At 43.9% G+C, this 24120-nt stretch overlaps 1 protein-coding gene across 1 annotated transcript in view; it reads right to left on the reverse strand.

Annotated features, from left to right (window-relative positions):
- Positions 1-2434: 2434 nt before the first annotated feature.
- Positions 2435-24120, reverse strand: part of LOC118362059 (uncharacterized protein C14orf132-like) — a 41932-nt gene continuing 20246 nt past the window's right edge. The window contains exon 2 of the mRNA XM_035742264.2: positions 2435-4863. Coding sequence (XP_035598157.1) covers positions 4630-4863 — 234 coding nt within the window. The 3' untranslated portion in view covers positions 2435-4629. The remainder of the gene's footprint in view (positions 4864-24120) is intronic.

Genomic DNA, 24120 nt, shown 5'->3' on the forward strand with positions numbered 1-24120 from the left:
CATAACCCTTTTCCCTCCTTTTGTATAGCCTACAGTTTTTGTCTTTGTTGTTCTGAAACCACTGCCTGCAAGTTGTTGTGATATTATCAAGTTCGTCACCCTCCACCCCGTCAGTTGGTTGCGCCTGTTGGTCTGCCCTGTACAATGCTCACATGTGCCTCGGTCATGCCTGTTGGTCTGCCCTGTACAGAGCTCACACGTGCCTCGGTCATGCCTGTTGGTCTGCCCTGTACAGAGCTCACACGTGCCTTGGTCATGCCTGTTTCCCAGTCTGCCCTGTACAGAGCTCACACGTGCCTCGGTCATGCCTGTTGGTCTGCCCTGTACAGAGCTCACACGTGCCTTGGTCATGAACTGTTTCCCAGTCTGCCCTGTACAGAGCTCACACGTGCCTCGGTCATGCCTGTTGGTCTGCCCTGTACAGAGCTCACGCGTGCCTCGGTCATGCCTGTTTCCCAGTCTGCCCTGTACAGAGCTCACACGTGCCTCGGTCATGCCTGTTTCCCAGTCTGCCCTGTAAAGAGCTCACACGTGCCTCGGTCATGCCTGTTTCCCAGTCTGCCCTGTACAGAGCTCACACATGCCTCGGTCATGCTTGTTTCCCAGTCTGCCCTGTACAGAGCTCACACGTGCCTCGGTCATGTCTGTTTCCCAGTCTGCCCTGTACAGAGATTGCGCACACCCATATCTAAACATGCATGGCTTGAGCTGCGTTGTGTGTAGCTACACTTTTTTAAAAAGTGCTATCTAGAACCTTAAAGGGCTCTTTGGCTGTCCCCATAGGATAATCCTTTAAATAACCTTTTTTTTTGTTGCATGTAGAACCCTTTTGGTTCGCATTATAACTCTTCTGGTTCCAGAAAGAACCCTTTTGTGTTCCATGTGGAATCCAAAAGGGTTCTACCTGGAACCAAAAAAGGTTCTGCTATGAGGACAGTGGAAGAACCCTTTTGGATACCTTTTAGCTACCTAGTTTAAATATCAACAGAACTGCGATAGCAGCAACACTTTTAATTAACACTTGATTTACATCATCATCACTATTCGGTCTGGTTGGCTGATCCGAAGCATCCGTGGTGAAGATTGCACTGCAGTAGATAGTAGCCGTCTTACAGGCTCCTGACCAATTCTGTAATTCTGTGTGATTAATACTCTGATCTTAGCTTTTAATTTTTAAAAAATGTACATAATGTCTCCACCATCATTTCCTATGACCGAAAACAGCTTCTTGACATCAGAACCAAGGTGTCGGCAGCTCTGGACTTTCTGTTACTCTTTACATGGCCCTAATCCCCGGGACTCGAAAGAGAGGCAAAGGGAGGAGGGGTGTGTCTTTTTGTCAACAACAGCTGGTGCGTGACCTCTAATGTTAAGGAAGTCTCTAGTTTTTGCTCGCCTGAGTTAGAATACCTCATGATAAGCTGCAGACCATACTATTTACAGAGAGTTTTCAACTATATTTTTAGCAGCTCTCTATTTACCACCACAAACCGATGCTGGCTCTCACACTCAGAGAGCTGTATAAGGCCATAAGCAAATAAGGAAATCCACATCAAAATCCGTCAGTTTAAGCAAGAGATATCTTTTTTTGCGTCCACATCTGTGGTGGAAAGTCTCAGAGCTTCAGCGCTGTTTGTCAGACCAGGAGACATCCCAAAACATCTTTCCCACAGGCTACAAGTGAAGACAGACACATCGGGGACGCAACTGCGCACGTCCTTATCCATTTCCGAGGCGCATATTGAAGATATTGGAAGAACTGTCCACATTTACTTTTCGTCAGCCAACAAGATGAGTAGGCCTAATGAACAGCAAAAACAATAGCCTATGGCAATCTACTATTCCCCAGTGTGCAAAAGTTGACCAATTCTGTGCGAGAAATAAATATTCCAAACATAGTCTGGGACAGTTGTGGGATGTGATAGGTCCCAAATTAATACAACCACTAGCATAAAAAAAGGGTTTAACAAGGCACACCTGTTAATTGAAATGCATTCCAGGTGACTACCTCATGAAGCTGGTTGAGAGAATGCCAATAGTGTGTCAAGCTATCATTAAAGGGTGGCTACTTTGAAGAATCTCAAATATATTTTTATTTTGTTTAACACTTTTTTGGTTGCTACATGATTCCTTATGTGTTATTTCATAGTTTTGATGTCTTCACTATTATTCTACAATGTATAAAACAGTAAAAAGAAAGAACAACCCTTGAATGACTAGGTGTGTCCAAACTTTTGACAGGTACTGTACCTTCAGTAGGAAGCAGTGCGAGGAGCTTGTCTCACAAACTGAAAAGGTCCATTTCTACTCATGTGATATATTGTGTTGTGCATAGGTGAGATTTCAGACTTTTCCCCAAGTGCACATTTAGCTCAGAAAGTGTTACGTTTAACACTTTCACAATGTACACATGCGTTCCACTGTACAGTTTAAAGTAAAACTTCTGTTGATGCATTTCCCTGTTGGATTGAATGGGACATTTTTCACACAATAAGTATTTATGGAGACAAACACAGCAATCCTGAAACTTTAATGTAATACATTTTCATACAAAAAAGAATGTGTATTTTAATTACTAAATTGCTAAACACTTACACATTTGACCTCTTATTGGGTATTTAAATTATACAATTTGCTGGAAATTCTATCGTAATTGGTTAATGTAAGTAAGTACTTACTGTATGTTATATACTGTAAATACCAAATGTACAGTGTATACATATACTAAGACATAAGAAACCCTCTACAACCTTCTAGATAGTCTTACTACAAATTCTTCTTTTATCAAGGTCACACAAGAAACGTCATTGAATACAAACAGCCCCTACTCTATTTCTAGCTTCTAGCCCTGTAACTTAAAATCCTATATCATATATCGCAAAAATACGTCAAAAAGGTTGATGGAATCAATGTTGACCCTCTGCATCAACTCAAGAGCGGGGGATGTATACACAAGAAAATGTCTATTGACTTCAGCAATGCATGTGCAAAGCTATTCATAAATCATTATATAATGTGTCTGATATAGCAACTCACTGGCAGCAGGTAGCCTAGCTGTTAGGAGTGTTGGGCCAGTTCAATTACCGAGCTGACTTGGTTAAAAATCTGTTGATGTGCCCTTGAGCAAGGCACTTAACCCTAATTGCTCCAGGGTTGCTGTCGATAATGTCTGATTTCTGGCTCTGCCCCACTCTGAGGGGGAGAGGGATATGCAAAAAAAACACATTTCCATTTTGCACTTGTACGTGTGGTGTAGGACAAATGTAAGCACCCACCTCATTATTGTAATGGTGAACTTGGACCAAATTGATTTTATCACTCTGATACAATTGCAGCTGTTAGGGCAAGCCAGCCAACATTCAACAACGGTCTCCTAGAGAGAAGACAAATTCCAATCAAAAAGGGAGCGGCTCTTTCCTGTTTCAGCTCTTTTCAGCTGAACAGAACGCTTTGGGGCTGAGATTAAACATATCAATCCATCACATTTACCAACCTTGGCGGTTCTTTTCAGTTCCTTTCTAGACAGAAAGCAGTCAATAATTAAGCTCAATAATAAAGCTCATAGCACAGCCACTGTGACAACCTTAAGAAATTATCACCCCTGACATCAATGTACATGGATTTGGAGAGAGAGTTGGGGACTTGAGAACACCCACTGTGGTGACACCAGGGGCCTCGCTAATGTCTTGAAAAGAGCCTGTTAATATTCTCAACTGGACCTGGACCCCATGGCAGCAAAAAGCAAATTCACTGAACAGTTCTACATTTAAAGAGACCAGCTTAATAGAACACAGCTTATTTAGCTTATACAGCACACGAAGACTCCAAAGAGGGTAGCTAAATAACAATTAGGCTACGACAACCTAAAGCTGTACATTATTTCTGCTCATGTAAAGTGTGCTTATATCTTTCAGGTCTACCTTGGTCATATACTTGAATGTCTCTGTGAGAGGTTTGTTATAAAAAAAAGTGAAATGTCAATGATAGATGTTCTGTGGTGTAATAAATGATGTTTCAGATGCAGATTTAGCAGAGTAAATTAGATGGTGGAGTGATTTCCTTTATTGGACCATAAACTGGTGTGGCATTGCTATAGAAACTGAGAAGAGTTCTTTTGTCAGAACAGATAATGGACTGTAAGAACCTGAGCCCATGGCGAATGCAGAAGTATTCCCAGCATCACTTAAATGTTTTAAGATTCACGTCTCTGTTCATCCAAATAATTAAGCAGCACTCCTCGTAATTGCCTCTCATCTATCTGGGGGACATTTAAGATGGTCCGGTTCACCCTGTCTGTATCTTATCGCCCTCAGTACCACAATGCAACACAACAACATCCAGGAGCGTGATGTCGACTGAAAGTTAGGCGACTAAAGTTGAAAATACCATTCAGACTTCAGTTGAACTTGAACCTGCTATATTGTTCCTATCCTGAAACATTGAGTTTTTTTTTATTGAAAGTGAATGTTGCTGAAGCTTCAACTAAAGAAACCCCACACCACAGTCAGCGTTTGCATCCCGGAGCCCTTTGGTAATTCATTATATGATATTTGTCCTTTGCCTTTTATCACGTTCCCCCATGGGGAAGCTCACTCATTTTTGGCTTGGTGGACAGGAAGGCAAGATGGATCAGAAGGTGAATGCGTAGACCACTCCCACCACCACAATGTTGCCGATAGTAGCGATGATGGCAATCCAGAGCCAGATGGCATCACTGGACGAGGACTGGTCGTCCTGCTGGGTCTGGGCTGAGGTCGCCGCAGAGGCGGCGTGGACACTGGCCGAGGAATTGAAGAGCGAGTGGTCGGCACTGTAGTTGTCATTGGGTGAGGAGTCCATGAAGGCCCCCGTCATGACTGGGATCTGCAGGACAGGGAAGGATAGAGGATGGGAGGGAGAGGGAGAGGGAGAGAAAGAGAGAGAGAAAAGATTAGATAAGATATGAATTGACAAAACCAAAAGGAGTTATTTTATTTCATATGCAGTGTAGAGCTCTTTGCCAGTAGGTACAGAAGATTTGAACATTTTATTTCCTGAGTGGGAGATGTTCATAGGTCCTGCATTAGCAAGTTAAAAGTTGAAATTAAATAGTGAACGTATCACGGCATCTTGTGGGAACAAGGTTTCTCACTTCTGGTGTGGATCCCCCCACGCACACACAGGTGTGTTCCAACCCTTGGAACTAAGGCTTAATTCACATGAAATAAATATTTAACGAGTGGGAAGTGAGAGTGATTTATTGCTTGGGACAATTAGAAGCCTGCTGAGAAGGCAGCTGTACAGCAGAGCAGAAGAAGAGAGAGAGAGTGCATCCTCTCATATGTACTGTATGTACTGTAGGAAGCTAAGAAGTGCCTGAAAACGAGAGAACACTTGCTTGCTGCGAACGCTAGCTCTCAAATTAGAAAACAGATTCCTCTCCTCCGAGGGCTGTCAAAAAAACAATGGTAAAAATACTTGAGGGATGTAGAGCACTCACACTATATACACCAAAACACTCTTACTCTTTCTGCTCGCTCTCTTTCACACACACACTAATACAGTGAGAGAGAAAAAAACACACACAGAGCACACAGTCTCATTTGAGGTCGTTCCTCTCACTGAGATAAAACTTTTTTTTTATAGCATTCCGCTGCTCTCCAGCCATTGGCCCCTGGTGGTGAGTAATGACATGACATATCCAATTGGGCATGATGGGAGCAGATATCGATGTATGGGTACAGTAACCTGGGGTTCCCCTCACCTAGTGATCACTCAGCCAGAAGTAAAGAGTAGGGTTGACTGATGAATGGATGGATGGATGGATGGATGAGGGGATTGCTGATCTAGAATGGTTTGATCGCATTAGAAGGGGTGTATGCTATGTATGGACACTCCACATGTACTGTAGCTAAAGGTTTTTTAGTAGTAGTAGGTTTAGCTGAATAGAGCCTATAGAGGAGTGAAAAAAGTCTACATTTAGACACATCTAACATAAACACCCCTGTATGACTCATTTCACCATAAAAACATCCACACCATAGCTTTGCATAACATGCAATAATTGTTACGGTAGTAACTTTGGAAAAACATTAGTAATCTGGTATCACTTGTCTGAACCCCTTATTTCCCAGTGCACCGGCATGAGGTCAGCACAGCTACCTCATGGGTGGAATGTTATTCATATTAAATAATTAATAAACATTATTTCGAAAAACCCACAGAAAATCTGGTGTTTCCATGTCAAAAGGTTTTGTTATATTTCAGTCTTCTGTGATGTTTATAAAATGTAATATTGGGATGCAAACTCCAAATTGAATAGATTTCAACTTTATATCGGACATGGTACAGGTGTCTTATTTTTTTAAGCCCATAACAATGTGTGTGAGGTGTATACTTTGGTTTCAAAGTAGATTTGTTTAAGACTACCAATAAATTTTTTGTGTGACCCTGATTTAGCCCACTGCAGTAAAAGGTTAATGGAATGGAAAGAGAGAAACCCTGGTATGGGGCATCCCCAGGCCGCTTTGCACTTAAGCGGGCAATGAGGGGCATCTCCCATGCATCAATGTCAGGAAACCGATGCCAGTAAACCTGCATGGGTGAGTGGCTGTGTAATAGAGCTAGTCCTCTGGTCACTGACCAGGGTAGGCTTAGATCTCGCGGATCTGCTGGCTAAACAGCTACAGGCGGATCTATCTTAACATTGCGAGCAGTTTATTGGTGCTATATTGGATTAGATAGAACATGCAATGTTAGCACACCCTATGAAATTCTGGGTTGTTTGGATGACCCAACTGCTGGGTTGCAAGCATTGGGTTACCTTGTTGGGTTGTTTTCTTTAAAAAGAGCAGGGTTGGGTTGTTGATGCTGGGTTATTGAGATATGAGCCAGCAGGTCAGATCAGAAGACTGGAGGCGTGGCTCAGTAGGGGCGTGGCTTTTAGATAGTTATTTTTGGCCACCAATGAAAGTGAATGTTATTCCGGTTCATCTGTTCTGTTTTATTGTTATCACATGTTAAGGTTTATCAACACTGACACTTTTGTAGCTTTATTGAGGCTTACTGTAGGTCCCGTGTGGCTCAGTTGCTAGAGCATGGCGCTTGCAAAGTTAGGGTTGTGTGTTTGATTCCCATGGGGGACCAGTAGGAAAAAAAGTAGGGAAATGTTGGCACTCACTACTGTAAGTTTCTCTGGATAAGAGCATCTGCTAAATTATTAAAATGTGAAATGTTTACACAAGTGTATGAGTTCCTCAAGAACCGATGCATAAACCACTGTTGGGATAGTTACAATATGTAAATAACACTGGGTGAAAAGGGTCTATATCAGGGGATGTCTGTTAGGTGCCTCCTAAGAAGAGGTAGGTGCAGGAGTCAGGAACAGGAGAGCAATGAAGTCCCAGTAGCACAATCATTTACAACAACAACAGGTGGGGAAACACAATCAACGAAGTCGCCACACACAGGGAAATAACGTAACACACAGAGGAGAAACCTCTACTCCTAATTACAGTCCAAACGGTACAACGACCGTGAGAAAACAAAACCCTGTGGCGCAAACAAGCACCCCTAACAGAGCAACAACAGCAAATAATCCCCCACAAAGAATTAGCAGGCAGCGGAGGTTAATAAACCCACCAAAATTAACTAATAGGACACAGGTGTAAACAAAACAGACAGACACAAAAGAAAAATGGATCGGTGGCAGCTAGCTAGTAGGCCGGCGACGACAACCGCCGAGCACCTCCCGGACATGGCCGGATATGGACTCATTCAATATCTTGAGATATGTGACATCGATTTTTCGCTCTTCGTGTTGACAATTTCTGACTGTATACATCACATATAATGCTGAAAATAAGGGGGATTTCATATGCATTTTTGAGTTCTCAGCACATGCTCAATAATTTTACAAATATGAAATACATATTTTTCTTTCATGCACAAATCATTTTTGGATTCCCTCTGGATATCATACATGGTATGTCCGGATATTGACTCATTAGATATCCTGAGATCTTATTTTCTCTATATGATGACAAATACTGACAGTAGGCCTATATAGTATATTTTTTCAGCACATGCAATGCATATGCTCTTGACTGAGGTCCATATAAGGATCTAGAAATGCAATTGATATGTTGATGCATATTTGAGTTGAGGACATGCTCAATAATTTGACACAATTTCTATATACAGTGCCTTCAAAAAGTATTCAAACCCCTTGACTTTTTCCACATATTGTTAGGTTACAGCCTTATTCTAAAATTGATTAAATAGTATGTTTTCCTTGTCAATATACACACAATACCCAATACCCACAAAGCAAAAACAGATTTTTTAAAAATGTTTGCAAATGTATTAAAAAAATAAAGAAATGTTTTTACATACTGTAAGTATTCAGACGCTTTACTCAGTACTTTGATGAAGCACCTTTGGCAACGATTACAGCCTTGAGGCTTCCTTGGTATGACGCTAGACCTATGGCACACCTGTATTTGGGGAGTTTCTCCCATTCTTCTCTGCAGATCCTCAAGCTCTGTCAGGTTGGATGGGGAGTGTTGCTGCACAGCTATTTTCAGGTCTCTCCAAAGATGTTCGATTGGGTACAAGTCTGGACTCTGGCTGGGCCACTCAAGGACTTTCAGAGACTTGTCTCGAAGCCATTCCTGCGTTGTCTTGGCTGTGTGCTTAGGGTCGGTGTCCTGTTGGAAGGTGAACCGTCGCCCCAGTCTGAGGTCCTGAGTGCTCTGGAGTAGATTTTCATCAAGGATCTCTCTGTACTTTGCTCCATTCATCTTTCCATTGATCATGACTAGTCTCTCAGTCCCTGCTTCTGAAAAACATCCACACAGCATGATGCTGCCACCACCTTGCTTCACTGTAGGAATGGTGCCAGGTTTCTTCCAGACGTGACGCTTTGCATTCAGGCCAAAGAGTTCAATCTTGGTTTCATCAGACCAGAGAATCTTGTTTCTCCATGGTCTGAGAGTCTTTATATGCCTTTTCGCAAACTCCAAGCTGGCTGTCATGTGCTTTTTACTGAGGAGTGGCTTCATCTGGCCACTCTACCATAAAGGCCAGATTGGTGCAGTGCTGCAGAGATGGTTGTCCTTCTGGAAGGTTCTCCCATCTCCACAAAGGAACTCTAGAGCTCCGTCAGAGTGATCAACATGTTCTTGGTCACCTCCCTGACCAAAGCCCTTCTCCCCCGATTGCTCAGTTTGGCCGGGTGGCCGGCTGCAGGAAGATTCTTGGTGGTTCCAAACTTCTTCCATTTAAGAATAATGGAGGCCACTCTGTTCTTGGGGACCTGCAATGCTGCTGAATTTTTTTAGTACCCATCCCCAGATCTCTGCCTCAACACAATCCAGTCTTGGAGCTCTACGGACAATTTCTTCGACCTCATGGCTTGGTTTCTGCTCTGACATGCGTTGTCAACAGTAGGACCTTATATAGAAAGGTGTGTGCCTGTCCAATCAATTTAATTTAACACAGGTGGACACCCACACAAGTTGTAGGGCCATTTCAACGATGATCAACGGAAACAGAATGCACCTGAGCTCAATTTCGAGTCTCATAGCTAAGGGTGTCAATTCTTATGTAAATACGTACGGTCGAACAATTCACAACAGTACACACAAATATAAGAGTGAAATAATGGAATTAATAAATGTAGGGGGGGTTTACTAAATACAGCAGAATACAGTTTATATACATATGAAATCAGTAAAACAGTATGTAAAACAAAAGCCGGCTACTGATGGCTATTTAACAGTCTGATGGCCTTGAGACAGAAGCTATGTTTCTGTCTCTCCGTCCCGGCTTTGATGGAGCTATATTGACCTCGCCTTCTGGATGTTAGCAGGGTGAACAGGCCATGACTCGTGTAGTTGATGCCCTTGATGATCTTTTTGGCCTTCCTGTGACACCAGGTGATGTAGGTGTCCTGGAGAGAAGGCAGTGTGCCCCTGGTGATGCGTTAGGAAGACCACATCACTGGAGTGCCCTGCGGTTGCGGGCGGTACAACTGCTGTACCAGGCTTTGATACAACCCGACAGGATGCTCTCAATTGTGTATCTATAAAAGTTTGCGTCATCTTCACCACACTGTCTGTGGGGGTGGACCATTTCAGAAAAATACCAGTGTTCTGGCTTTGACCCCAAGTGAGAACAGGTCCGCTGGCGAGACATTTATGCTGGCCTGCGTAGATGGAAACAGAAAAGTCTGAGCCATTTGGTTAAAACACTGGGGTAAATCTTTTATGGAAATGGGCCAAAGGTGTTTTTGTCTGTTCTTTGTATTTCAAATAAGCTCAAAGCACAGCTTCCCCTCAAAAGCAATGTCTTACTTGAGTGGAGATTCAATTAAGGGGTTCAACCCCCCCGCCGTGCTAGCACAATATAATGCCAGCACAATATAAAAATGACGCAAGCACAATATAAAATTACTAGCTTGGCTGGTTTTGCGCATCGTTTTCCCCCCACACATCTTTTTGGTGTTCAAATTCTATTTTTCTGCCTGAACTGCCTTTTCCCCACGATTATTCAAAGCCTTTTAAGTAGACCTTAAGACATGCTATTTTAACAGGACCTAACAGAGATAGATGGGGTATGTGACTGACAGTTAAAAAGACGTGTGGAAGAGACATGGCAATATGATCTAATGCCCTGCATGGCCCAATCAGAGACGAGCAAACGCTCCGCTTCAGAGATGAAGCTGCACCTCTGTCAGCTGCCTGCGGTTGTCAGGAAAATACATTATTTGTTGTGAAGCACATCCCGCCGGCAGAAGATGGATACAGAGCTCCCTGGCATTCAGTTTGCTGATATGGACACATAGTTTGCATGTATTCTGGAGTGGAAGTGCAGGATCTCAGCAGGTCCTTGCTACACACTAACAGCCTGGTATAGTATACATTTTCACTGGTGTGAAGTTAATTTTGTAGCAGTGGTTTTCAGACAGGAGTACAAACAAGGGTTAAGAGAAGGAACAATATTCTGGTCATTTTAACATGTGCAAACGCTTAGTAAATAAATGCCCTCAGTACACACCTAAGTGTGTTTATTATGTACACAAGTAGAGTATGTATGATCTGGAAATGACCAAACGCTCTCTCTCACCAAATGGCTAGGTGTATAGGAAATTCTCAGTAGTGTTCACGGTATATTTTCCCCAGTTTATCAGGGCCAGTGAGAAGTGATTCCAATGAGTGTATCTTAATTGAAAATACTCATATGAAAAATGCATGACTAACATCCACATATAGAAACATGGGAATACTGGGCTACATTGCAAAAAATGCCAAGTGTGTGTGGGAGAAAAGCACATGTGTTTTGGTGTGTAAACAATAGTTTAAAAACCATGCTACACATTTAATCTGGCTCATACATAATCAAAATGTATGCTTATATAAATCATTAATGGATTGCAGTCTAAATCTGTCTCATGATTAAGAACAAAACATGTAATCAGGTCTCAAACTGTGCATAGCTGCAATTTTAATTACTGTAACGAGACTGAGGAAGCTCATTGAAAGACTGAGAAAAAACACATTCATATTTTTTCTTCGGAGCTCAGAATTTTAGAGGACGTTGACACTGTGAAGAGTAATATTTTTCTTATTGAAAGCCTAAAAATGACATCAACATCGTAAAAACACCAGCATTACGCAATGTGACGCTATACTTGCACTTGGCAGTATGACTTAGGCATGTACTGTATGTGGCCATTGTTATGGATGACTTATTCTACGGTATCCAGTGGCTTTATGAGAATATTATCGTAAACTCAACAACAATGTGTTACAGCACAGGAAAATAGTCAATCACAGCACTCAAACCAAAGGAACAATGTGAGGAGAGAAGAAAGTTGTCTCTGACATCAACCAGCTCTACTGTTCTGTATCAAAATACAGAGCTATCGCTATCCATAACTTGCCAGCACATTTCTATACCGTGTCCAAACACCAACAAGGCTCCAGTGAGAGGCCGAGTCAGGGCTATTTCCATTGGAACAGTTTGGAGACAGAGAGACATTCTTTTAAATGTATGAGGCTCACTTAAAGAGAGTAAAATACCACAAGAAGAGATTTTATGAAAGACCTCCAGAAACAGATATTTCAGAATGCCCTTGCTTATTACCCAATATAACCCAAAGTCAAACAGACACGCTGACTATTTGACTTTGGGTTATATTGGGTAATAAGCAGGGCATTCTGAAATATCTGTTTCTGGAGGTCTTTCATAAAATCTCTTCTTGTGGTCAGACCTCTTCCTACAAATATGCAGTATTAATCATAATAATGCTCAAGTATACTGCTGATGAAAATAGATATTTGTGAAGTTTTTTTATACATTTATAACAATTAATATTTCTTCAGACAACTGAGAAAAGAAACCATTTAAAAAATGCAAATACACACTTTCTCATCCACTGTCTTTCTGAGCCGTTCTCTCTAAATCCTGAATTTTGAAGAGATGGAGATTAATGATTAATGACTCACAAACACCGTTTATACCTGTAAAAACTTAAACTCTCCTCGGGTGTCAGAAGTTTGGGTTTTCATTTGGTTTGCCTGTTGACTGAGTGTGTCGTGCAGCAGAGGGAGTCATGGACCAGAGCACCAGACACAGAGTAACACGCGTCAGGAGTTAGACACTAGAATGAGGAGAGCTGGTCAGATGGCTAGATGTCACACACACAAACACACTGTACACACATACCGCACACACACACACACACACACACACACACACACACACACACACACACACACACACACACACACACACACACACACACACACACACACACACACACACACACACACACACACACACACACACACACACACACACACTGCACTCACAGTGAACTGTCAATCAAAGACGATCTTCTTTATGTGCTAAGTCAGGCATTGGCATTCCTCTCAGCTGACTAGAATGGAAAATCATGTGTACATTATGCACATTACAGAGCCTAGCCAAAGCTTATGGAACAAGAGAAAGATACAGTATAATACAGTTATTACATAGTAAAGTTTTAGAAAACCAGGTGCATGAAGCTGCATAAACATTATATATTAAGATACAAAATTGACTGTGAATATGATGCAGGTGGCTGGGCTGAAACACTGCTACACACGTTCTATTGAGGTAAAAGATCTACTATGAAACGCTGCTGGGCCACTGAGAGAAAGAAAATCGATAAGACTGAAGTTGTAAATCTAGATGGCAGTACAGAACCGTGGTGGACTGAGGTGAAATTCCATCTGGTCTGAGTCTAGTTTAACTAGTTCAATTTTTTTTTGTCAGAGCGAAATGCTTAAATTGCATGTTCTAACCAACAGTGCAGTAAATAGTATAACTGATAATAAATGGAATAAATATATATATATATATATACACACACACATATATATATACACAGTGCATTCAGAAAGTATTCAGACCGTTTTATTTTTTCTACATTTTGTTACATTACAGCCTTGTTCTAAAATTGATTAAATTGTTTTTCTCTCATCCATCTACACATAATACTCCATAATGACAAAGCAAAAACAGGTTTTTAGACATTTTTGTAAATGTATTTCAAATAAAAAAACTTAAATATCACATTTACATAAGTATTCAGACCGTTTACTCAGTACTTTGTTGAAGCACCTTTGGCAGCAATTAAAGCATTGAGTCTTCTTCTGTATGACACTACAAGCTTGGCACACCTGTATTTGGAGAGTTACAGATCCTCTCAAGCTCTGTCAGTTTGGATAGGGAGCAAAGCTGAGCAGCTAGTCTCTCCAGAGATGTTAGATTGGGTACAAGTCCAGCTCTGGCTGTGCCACTCAAGGACATTCAGAGACGTGTCCTGAAGCCACTACTATGTTGTCTTACCTATGTGCTTAGAGTTGTCGTCCTATTGGAAGGTGAACCTCCCTGACCAAGGACCTTCTCCCATGATTAATCAGATTGGCTGGGCGGCCACCTCTAGAAAGAGTCTTGGTGGTTCCAAACTTCTTCCATTTAAGAACGATGGAGGCCACTGTGTTCTTGGAGACATTCAATGCTGCAGAAAGTTTTTGGTACCCTTCTCCAGATTTCTGCCCAGACACAATCCTGTCTCGGAGCTCTATGGACAATTCCTTCGACCTCATGACTTGGTTTCTGCTCTGACATGCACTGTCAACCGTGAGACTTTATATAGACAAGTGTGTGTCTTTCCAAATCATGTCCAATCAATTGAATTTACCACAGGTGGACTCCAATCAAGTTGTAGAAACATCTCAAGGATGATCCATGGAAAAATTATGCACCTGAGCTCAATTTCGAGGCTCATAGCAAAGAGTCTGAATTATTATGTAAATAAGGTATTGCTGTTTCACTTTGCCATTATGGGGTATTGTGTGTAGATTGATGAGATAAAAATTTGATTTAATACATTTTAGAATAAGGCTGTAATGTAACAAAATTTGGAAAAAGTGAAGGGGTCTGAATACTTTCCGAATGCACTGTATCAACTCATTTCCTGTAGTACTCACGCTTCAAAAACTCTTGACCATTGTTACTCTCCCTTCCAGGATTTCTACAAGTCCCTCCCTCGCCCTCCCTTCGGCAAATCAGATCATGACTCCATTTCTGCTCCTCCTTCCCAATAGGTCGATTCAATGCTGGTCTGACCAATCCAAATCCATGCTTCAAGATTGTTTTGATTACGTGGACTCGGATATGTTCTGGGTTGCATCTGAGAATAACCTTGACGCATACACGGACATGGTGACTGAGTTAATCAGGAAGTGTATAGGGGATGTGTTCCCACTGTAACTATTAAAACCTACCTAAACCAAAAACAGTGGAAAAATGTCAGTATTCGCGCAAATCTGAAAGAGCAAACCACCGCATTTAACCACGGCAAGATGACTGGGAATATGGTCAAATACAAACAGTGTAGTTATTCCCTCCATAAGGAAATCAAATAAGCAACATGTCAGTAGAGAGAAAGTGGAGACGCAATACAACGGCTCAGACACAAGATGTATGTGGCAGGGAAAACCAGCCACTTCGCGAACACCGGCGTCTTCCTACCGGACAAGCTAAACACCTTCTTTGCCTGCTTTGAGGATAACACAGTGCCACCGACGCGGCCCACTCCCAAGGACTTTTGGCTCTCTTTCTCTGTGGCCGGCGTGAGTAAGACATTTAAGCGTGTTAACTCTCACAAGGCTGCAGACCGTCTGACTAGAGTGTTTACATACATTCAATCTCTCCCTATTCCAGTCTGCTGTCTTCACTTGCTTCAAGATGTCCACCATTGTTCCTATACCCAAGAAAGCAAAGGCAACTGAACTAAATCACTATCGCCCAGTAGAACTCACTTCTGTCATTATGAAGTACTTTGAGAGGCTAGTTAAGGATCACATCACCTCCACCTTACTATATACCCTAGACCCACTTCAATTGGCATACCACCCCAATAGATCCACAGACAATGCAATCACCATCGCACTACACACTGCTCTATCCCATCTGGACACCCATCTGGACAATATACCCAAAAGATTTAGACTTTTCTGTTTCCATCTACGCAGGCTAGCACCTGTGTCTCACCAGTGGACCTGTTCTCACTTCAAGTCTAAGCCAGAACACCGGTACTTTTCAGCTGTCAGTTACATAACAATGACTAACTGTGAACTTTAACAACTTCTCATAGAGCAACTGTTTTGTTAAGGCAAAGGTTGAATCTGCTCTTCACAAGTCCTCACTGTCAGCCAAAGCTGTGGAAATAACACAAAGGTGTATACACTAATGTACCACTGGAGTTACAGTCGAAAAGCAGCACGAGATTTAGAGTCTGTCAACCACAGTACGCTGCATGTTAGAAGGCAATATAGGAGCAAGAAATGCCTTTACCACTGTCAAAGAGAATAGTATGACAGTATGAATAGCTTTTAAGCCACTACTGTATAGCTCTGTGACTCACAGTGGTATTCTGTCCAGCTTGGGTATTCATTATTTTTATCTTTGATCTGTAATCGTTAACGTGGTCAGTATTTTGACAGATTGGGACATACTGTAAACGTTTCACATTATCACCCACTCAATGACAAGTAGCAGCAATGATCTTCATGTTAATAGACAGTTGGACTGCAGAGCCACAACATGGCCATAGTCCAAAGACAAACATTAGGAGGGGCACCACAATGCATTCAACTGAATTGTTTCTTCTGATATAACTCAACTCCTCTGAATAAGAGAGGTGTGGGGGGATGCCTTAATCGGCATCCAGGTCATCAGCGCCCAGGGAGCAGTTGTTGTTGGGGGTTAACTGCTTTGCTCAAGGGCAGATCTTTCTACCTTGCAGGCTCTGGGATTCGAACCAGCAACCTTTTGGTTACTGGCCCAATTCTTTTACCACTTGGCTACCTGCCACCCTGCATTATAGTGTTTAAATGATCAACATGCTATGTACGCAGGTTTGACAGATAAGCTATTACTACCGTATAGAGCAGACCCCCTACACACAAAATGCAGCCTAATATTTAAGGGAAACAATCAGGCTCAGCAGTGCGGCTGGGCTGTGCTCTGTGACATGTGATTTAACTCAGGATTTCTAAGGGACTGTGGTTAAAATAAAATTATGAATTGACTGTAAGTTACCTTAAAGGGGACCTCAAAATACTATATATATATTTGTTTGGGGGGGCGGGTTATGGGATACACAGACTGCTTCGGATAGGTCTTTTTACTGTTTGTGCTGTTGTGCAGGGCTGGATACAGCCCAGTGTTTTGTATACGTGTTTGTTTTGGGTGTATTAAAAACCCCTGTGTATTCTTGCGCCTGTCTCCAAAATCCTTTATGCCAGCGTGACAGAATAACAGACCTGCAAAATGGAGACAACAGGAAAGAACGAGCTGGCGACAATTGTAGGGACAGTACAGCACCATGATGACTGTTTCTCGAGACTCGGTATTGCCATGGACAGTGTGCTGGCAACAATCCCGTGCTTGGAGGGAAGAGTGCAGTCCCTACAGTCTCCAGCACCGATTCTGGTACCAGCTCCCTCACCACAACCTACTTCCGTTCCATTGGAGCTGGTCCGTGGAATACCCCAAGATGCAAGGTGTTCCTTCTAAAATGCGACCTGAACCTCGCTCGCTATGACGGGGCTGTTTCCGGAAGAGACAGGGTTGCCACCGTCATCTCGGCACTGACCGGATGGGCTCTGGACTGGGGTGCCACGGTCTGGGAGACGGGCGGACCCGAGGTCGAGTCTTACGAGCACTTCACCCTCCTCTTTTGCTCGGTGTTTGACCATCATGTGGGCCGAGAGGAGGGTGAGCGTCTACTCGACTTTGCCAGGGATCTAGGACCACCTCGGAGTTCGCCCTGGGGTTCCGGACCATCGCTGCCTCCACCGGATGGAACGAGTTGGCTGTCGTCACCGTTTTCTGCAGCGGACTACGGGAGGTGGTACAGTTGGAGTTAGACTGCCGTGATGACAACCTTTTATTCGTCCAGCTCATCAGCACGGTGATACAGTTGGACAATCTCATGTGGCTCCGAAGAAGACCTGCGCAGAATTCAGAGCCCATGGCTACCCCTGCTCTGTGGCAAGAGCCGTGTTTGCCGAGGCAGAGCATAGGAGAAGGAGGAATCTGGGCATCTGCTTCTATTGTGGAGAAAGGGGTCATTTCTCCCCAACCTGCTCTCTATCCATAAGGAGGCGTGGAGGTGACAAGCCAGAGAATTCTCCTACGCCAACCCAGGTAGGAGGCAAGGTCTCCTCTCCTGACCTGTCAAATCAACCAGTGTGGTTTCCCGTTAAATTCCCTGAGTACCCTAGCCCTTCACTCCCGTTAAATCTGATTGATTCCGGAGCTGTCGGAAATCCCTTAGATGGCGCACTGGCCACTGCATTACGCATTCCTTTGGTTCCCCTACAGTCACCCATTCCAGTTCAAGCCATGGATTATTGTCCAATAGAGACAAGGCCCGTTCATCACATTACTGCTCCTGTTTATTTTCTGACCCATGGCACTCATTCAGAACAGATCACTTTCTTGATTATAGACACTCCGCAGGAGTGTCAGGGGAGGTGTCTCGCGGTGTCAACACCACTACGGCAGAAAGTCTGGACTGTGCTCCTCAATTGGATTTACCGGAGGAGTACCAGGATCTGCAACTGGTTTTCTCAAAGACCGAGACTACACGCCTCCCCATCGCCCTGGGACTGTGACATTGACCTGTTGTCTGACGCAGCCCTCCTGAGAGGACATGTCTATCCCCTCTCCTATGCGGAGACCGAGGCCATGGAGACCTATGTACATGAGAGTCTCCAGCAGAGTTTTATCCACCCCTCTAAATCACCAGCCTCCTCAAGCTTATTTTTTGTCAAGAAGAAAGATGGGGGACTGCGTCCCCGCATTGATTATCGAACACTGAACAAGGCCACAGTCAAGTTCAGCTATCCTTTACCCTTCATCCCAATCATCATTGAACAAATGCAAGGGGCGCAGTAATTCACGAAGCTGGACTTGAGGAGGCCCTACAATCTAGTGCGCATTCGTGCAGGCGATAAATGGAAGACTGCTTTTTTCATGACCATGGGTCATTACGAGTATCTCGTATTGCCCTTTGGCCTGTCTAATGCTCCTTCAGTCTTCCAGGCCTTCATCAATCAAGTGTTTCGGGACATGCTGGGACGGGGCATAGTGGCCTATATAAACAACATTTTGGTATATTCTGCTGACTGTGTCCGGCATGACCCGTTAGTTAGGTCTGTGCTGAGAAGACTGTTGGAGCATGATCTATATGTTAAACAGGAGAAATGTTTGTTTTTCCAGAGGTCCGTGTCCTTTTTGGGCTCTCTCATCTCCATGGAGGGATTGGAGATGGAGGAGCAACGCGTCAGCACAGTCAGGTCATGGCCCATCCCCAACGTCATGAAAGCAGTCCAGCGATTCCTGGGGTTCGCCAACTATTTCCAGAGGTTCATTCGTGGCTTCAGCACGGTGGTCGCACCTCTTACCTCCCTGCTGAGAGGAGGTCCCAAGAGGCTTCGTTGGATGGCAGAGGAGGAGAGGGCATTTAAGACTCTGAAGGCATGTTTCACCACTGCTCCCGTGTTGGCACATCCCGACCCCCACTCCCCTTCATCGTCAAGGTGGATGCCTTCGAAGTAGGAGTCGGGGCAGTGCTGTCCCAGCGTACTGGAACCCCTCCAAAGCTGTGGCCCTGCGCTTTCTACTCTAAGCAGCTGAGCCCTGCACAGAGGAACTACGACGTAGGGGACTGGGAACTCTTGGCGGTCAAGAAGGCTCTGAAGGCATGGAGGTACTGGCTGGAGTGGTCTAAACACCCTTTCCTGGTGTGGACGGACCACCACAACCTGGTGTACATCTGGGCAGTGAAGAGGCTAAACCCGAGACAGGCCAGGTGGGCTCTATTTTTCGCCAGGTTCCAAATCACAATTTTCTATAGGCCAGGCTCGAAAAATGTGAAGGCAGACGCCCTGTCTCACCTTTATGACGCAGAGGAGAGGCAGGGAGAGGAGAACCCCATCATCCCTCCATTCCGCATCATCGCGCCAGTGGTATGGGACGTGGATGCCGACATACGACAGGCCGTGCATATGGAACCTGCACCTGCACAGTGCACGGAGAACCACCCTACGTGCCCACAGGTGTGTGGGACCGCCTCCTTTCCTGCGTGCACACAGCGCCTGTGTCGGGTCATCCTGGGATAGGCCGTACCATCGCCTGCCTAACGGAGAGGTACTGGTGGCTCACCTTGGCTAAGGATGTCTGGGTTTACCCTGGACCCTGGTCTCACCTCTCGGTGGACTTTGTCACTGACCTTCCCCCCTCCCAGGAGAACACCACCATTCTCGTCATTGTTGACCGGTTTTCCAAAGCTCCTTCCTCTACCTGGGCTTCCGTCGGCCATGCAAACCGTGGAGGCTCTTTTTACGCACGTCTTCCGGCACAATGGGATCCCGGAGTATATTGTGTCAGATCGTGGCCCTAAGTTTACCTCAGGGGTATGGAAGGCGTTCATGGAAAGCCTGGGGGTCACGGTCAGTCTCACCTACGGGCAAATGGGCAGGTGGAGAGGGTCAACCAGGAGGTGGGAAGGTTCCTGCGGTGTTACTGTCAGGATCGGTCGGGGGAGTGGGTGGATTTTCTACCTTGGGCGGAGTACGAGCAGAATTCCCTCCGCCACTCCTCCACTAACCTCACTCCTGTCCAGTGTGTGTTGGGATATCAGCCGGCCCTGGCACCTTGTGGTGGACGAGTGGTTTCGGCAAGTTGATGAGATCTGGAACGCTGCACACACTCGTCTCCAGTTCGCTGTGCATTGGCACAAGTAACAGGCCGACCGCCACGGCAGTGAGGCACCTGTGTTCTCCCCAGGCGACTGGGTCTGGCTCTCCACCCGGAACCTGCCCCTCCGCCTCAGGGCAGGAAGCTGTGCATGTGGTTTGTGAGGACGTTTAAAATCCTTGCTGAGGCTGAAACCAGTGACGTCCCGACTCCTCTTCTGGACATCGAAGTAGGTCTGGTGCACTCGCTCCGGGAGGGCCTGGATTCTAGGTGTCGGTGGGGGGGCGTCTCCAGTACCTCATCGACTGCGAGGGGTACGGCCCAGAGGAGCGGTGCTGGGTTCCTGCGGTGGATATCCTGGATGACTTCGCTGACCAAGGATTTTCACCGTCAGCACCCAGACTGAACCACACTGTGCACTTGTGGTCGTCCCCGAGGCCGGTGTCGTCCTGCTGCTAGTGCAACGCGTCAGGGTGGTACTGTCACAGATCCCCCCCCGGTCCTGATGCTCATTCTGTTCACCAGTTCCGGAGGTCTACATCATTGGCTTTCTAGGTTTCACTGAACGGGATTCATTATCAACCCAGAACTGTCTTGTCTGATTACAAACACCTTATTAGTATGTAACATTAGTATGTTATACAGTTGAGGTCGGAAGTTTACATACACTTAGGTTGCAGTTATTAAAACTATTTTTTCAACAACTCCACAAATTTCTCGTTAACAACACTGTCATCTCAGATTTTCAAAAATATGCTTCTCAACCATAGCAAAACAAGTATTTGTGTAACAGTATTGATAGCATTCGCAGGCAACAGCGTAGCATTTAGTGTTAGCATTCAGCAGGCAACATTTTCACAAAAACCAGAAAAACATTCAAATAAAATAATTTACCTTTGAAGAACTTCGGATGTTTTCAATGAGGAGAATCTCAGTTCGATAGCAAATGTTCAGTTTTTCCTGAAAGATTATTTGTGCAGGAGAAATCGCTCCGTTTTCTGCGTCATGTTTGGCTACCAAAAAAAAACAGACAATTCAGTCATCATAACGCCAAACTTTTTTCAAAATTAACTCCATAATATCGACTGAAACATGGTAAACGTTGATTAGAATCAATCCTCAAGGTGTTTTTCACATATCTCTTCATGATATATCGTTCGTGGAAGTCTCCTCTCTCCTCTCAATCACTGGATGACTGCGTGCAGCTTGTAGATTACGCAGCAATTTCAACAAAGGACACCTGGTAAATGTAGTCTCTTATGGCCAATCTTCCAATGAAATGCCTACAAATACGTCACAATGCTGCAGACACCTTGGAGAAACGATAGAAAGGGCAGGCTCATTCCTGGCGCATTCACAGCCATATAAGGACACATTGGCAAACAGAGCCTCAAAAATCCTGCTAATTTCCTGTTTGAAGTTTCATCTTGGTTTCGCCTATAGCATCAGTTCTGGGGCACTCACAGATAATATCTTTGCAGTTTTGGAAACGTCAGAGTGTTTTCTTTCCAAAGCTGTCAATTATATGCATAGTCGAGCATCTTTTTGTGACAAAATATTGCGCTTAAAACGGGCACGTTTTTTATGCAATAAGGAAATTGCGCCCCCATAGGTTGAAGAGATTTCTTAACAGGTGCATGTTTATCAATAATTGGAAGAAGCAATTTAATACATTCATCAAGTGCAGCATCTGGATGCTCCTTATTAAACCAACAAATATTGTTTACATGTACATGACCTTGTTCTTGTGGTGTTTGTAAACACCCTAGTAGGTTGATTAATAACCTGAACCAGTTTACAGTAACTGGTTACAGTGAGAAGCTTCCCCTTGAGTGGACAGTTTGATGAAGACCAGTCAATATTCAGGACCCCAAGGAAGTAGACCTTTCTGTTTACATCACATACTCCTATCAAGCATTTCACACATATTATATAAAGTGGGGCAAAAAAGTATTTAGTCAGTCACCAATTGTGCAAGTTCTCCCACTTAAAAAGATGAGGCCTGTAGTTTTCATCATAGGTACACTTCAACTATGACAGACAAAATGAGAAAAAAAATCCAGAAAATCACATTGTAGAATTGTTTATGAATTTATTTGCAAATGATGGTTGACAATAAGTATTTGGTCACCTACAAACAAGCAAGATTTCTGGCTCTCACAGACCTGGAACTTCTTCTTTAAGAGATTCCTCTGTCCTCCACTCGGTACCTGTATTAATGGCACCTGTTTGAACTTGTTATCAGTATAAAAAGACACCTGTCCACAACCTCAAACAGTCACACTCCAAACTCCACTATGGCCAAGACCAAAGAGCTGTCAAAGGACACCAGAAACAAAATTGTAGACCTGCACCAGGCTGGGAAGACTGAATCTGCAATAGGTAAGCAGCTTGGTTTGAAGAAATCAACTGTGAGAGCAATTATTAGGAAATGGAAGACATACAAGACCACTGATAATCTGCCTCGATCTGGGGCTCCACGCAAGATCTCACCCCGTGGGGTCAAAATGATCACAAGAACGGTGAGCAAAAATCCCAGAACCACGCGGGGGGGACCTAGTGAATGACCTGCAGAGAGCTGGGACCAAAGTAACAAAGCCTACCATCAGTAACACACTACGCCGCCAGGGACTCAAATCCTGCAGTGCCAGACGTGTCCCCCTGCTTAAGCCAGTACATGTCCAGGCCCGTCTTAAGTTTGCTAGAGAGCATTTGGATGATCCAGAAGAAGATTGGGAGAATGTCATATGGTCAGATGAAACCAAAATATAACTTTTTGGTAAAAACTAAACTCGTCGTGTTTGGAGGACAAAGAATGCTGAGTTGCATCCAAAGAACACCATACCTACTGTGAAGCATGGGGGTGGAAACATCATGCTTTAGGGCTGTTTTTCTGCAAAGGGACCAGGACGACTGATCCGTGTAAAGGAAAGAATGAATGGGGCCATGTATTGTGAGATTTTGAGTCAAAACCTCCTTCCATCAGCATGGGCATTGAAGATGAAACGTGGCTGGGTCTTTCAGCATGACAATGATCCCAAACATAGCCCGGGCAACGAAGGAGTGGCTTCGTAAGAAGCATTTTAAGGTCCCGGAGTGGCCTAGCCAGTCTCCAGATCTTCAACCCCATTAGAGTTGAAAGTCCGTGTTGCCCAGCAACAGCCCCAAAACATCACTTCTCTAGAGGAGATCTGCATGGAGGAATGGGTCAAAATACCAGCGACAGTGTGTGAAAACCTTGTGAAGACTTACAGAAAACGTTTGACCTCTGTCATTGCCAACAAAGGGTATATAACAAAGTATTGAGGTAAACTTTTGCTATTGACCAAATACTTCCACCATAATTTGCAAATAAATTCATTAAAAATCCTACAATGTGATTTTCTGGATTTTTTATTTTTTTTGTCTGTCATAGTTGAAGTGTTACAAACAAACAGTTGATTGCAAGGAAACCAAACATGACTGGATAAAGTCAGGGAAAGCCTGTCTATTTTACGTTGGATGTTACGTCGAAAATTGAATGACATGAAATTCAACGAGATAAGCGTTCACAAACTGTTTCGTGTTAGGCTATAAAAAACGGATTTAACCCGAACAAAAGACCATTCATTGTATAACAATGAGCCTTGGGATTGCAACCAGAGCAAGATCTTCAAATGTAAACAAACAATTTATTTCAATGCAATCTGTGATTTTGTTATGCAAGTCCTGGTTGAATAAGTAGTTTGATATGGGGATCTGTGCTCAGATAATCTCAGCGTATTCCTTCACAATAAATCATTTTTTAAATATGACAACGCAGTTGGATTAGCAAGATTA

The sequence above is a fragment of the Oncorhynchus keta genome, chromosome 29 (genome assembly GCF_023373465.1).
Source record: "Oncorhynchus keta strain PuntledgeMale-10-30-2019 chromosome 29, Oket_V2, whole genome shotgun sequence".
In the NCBI taxonomy this organism is placed as follows: Eukaryota; Metazoa; Chordata; class Actinopteri; order Salmoniformes; family Salmonidae; genus Oncorhynchus; species Oncorhynchus keta.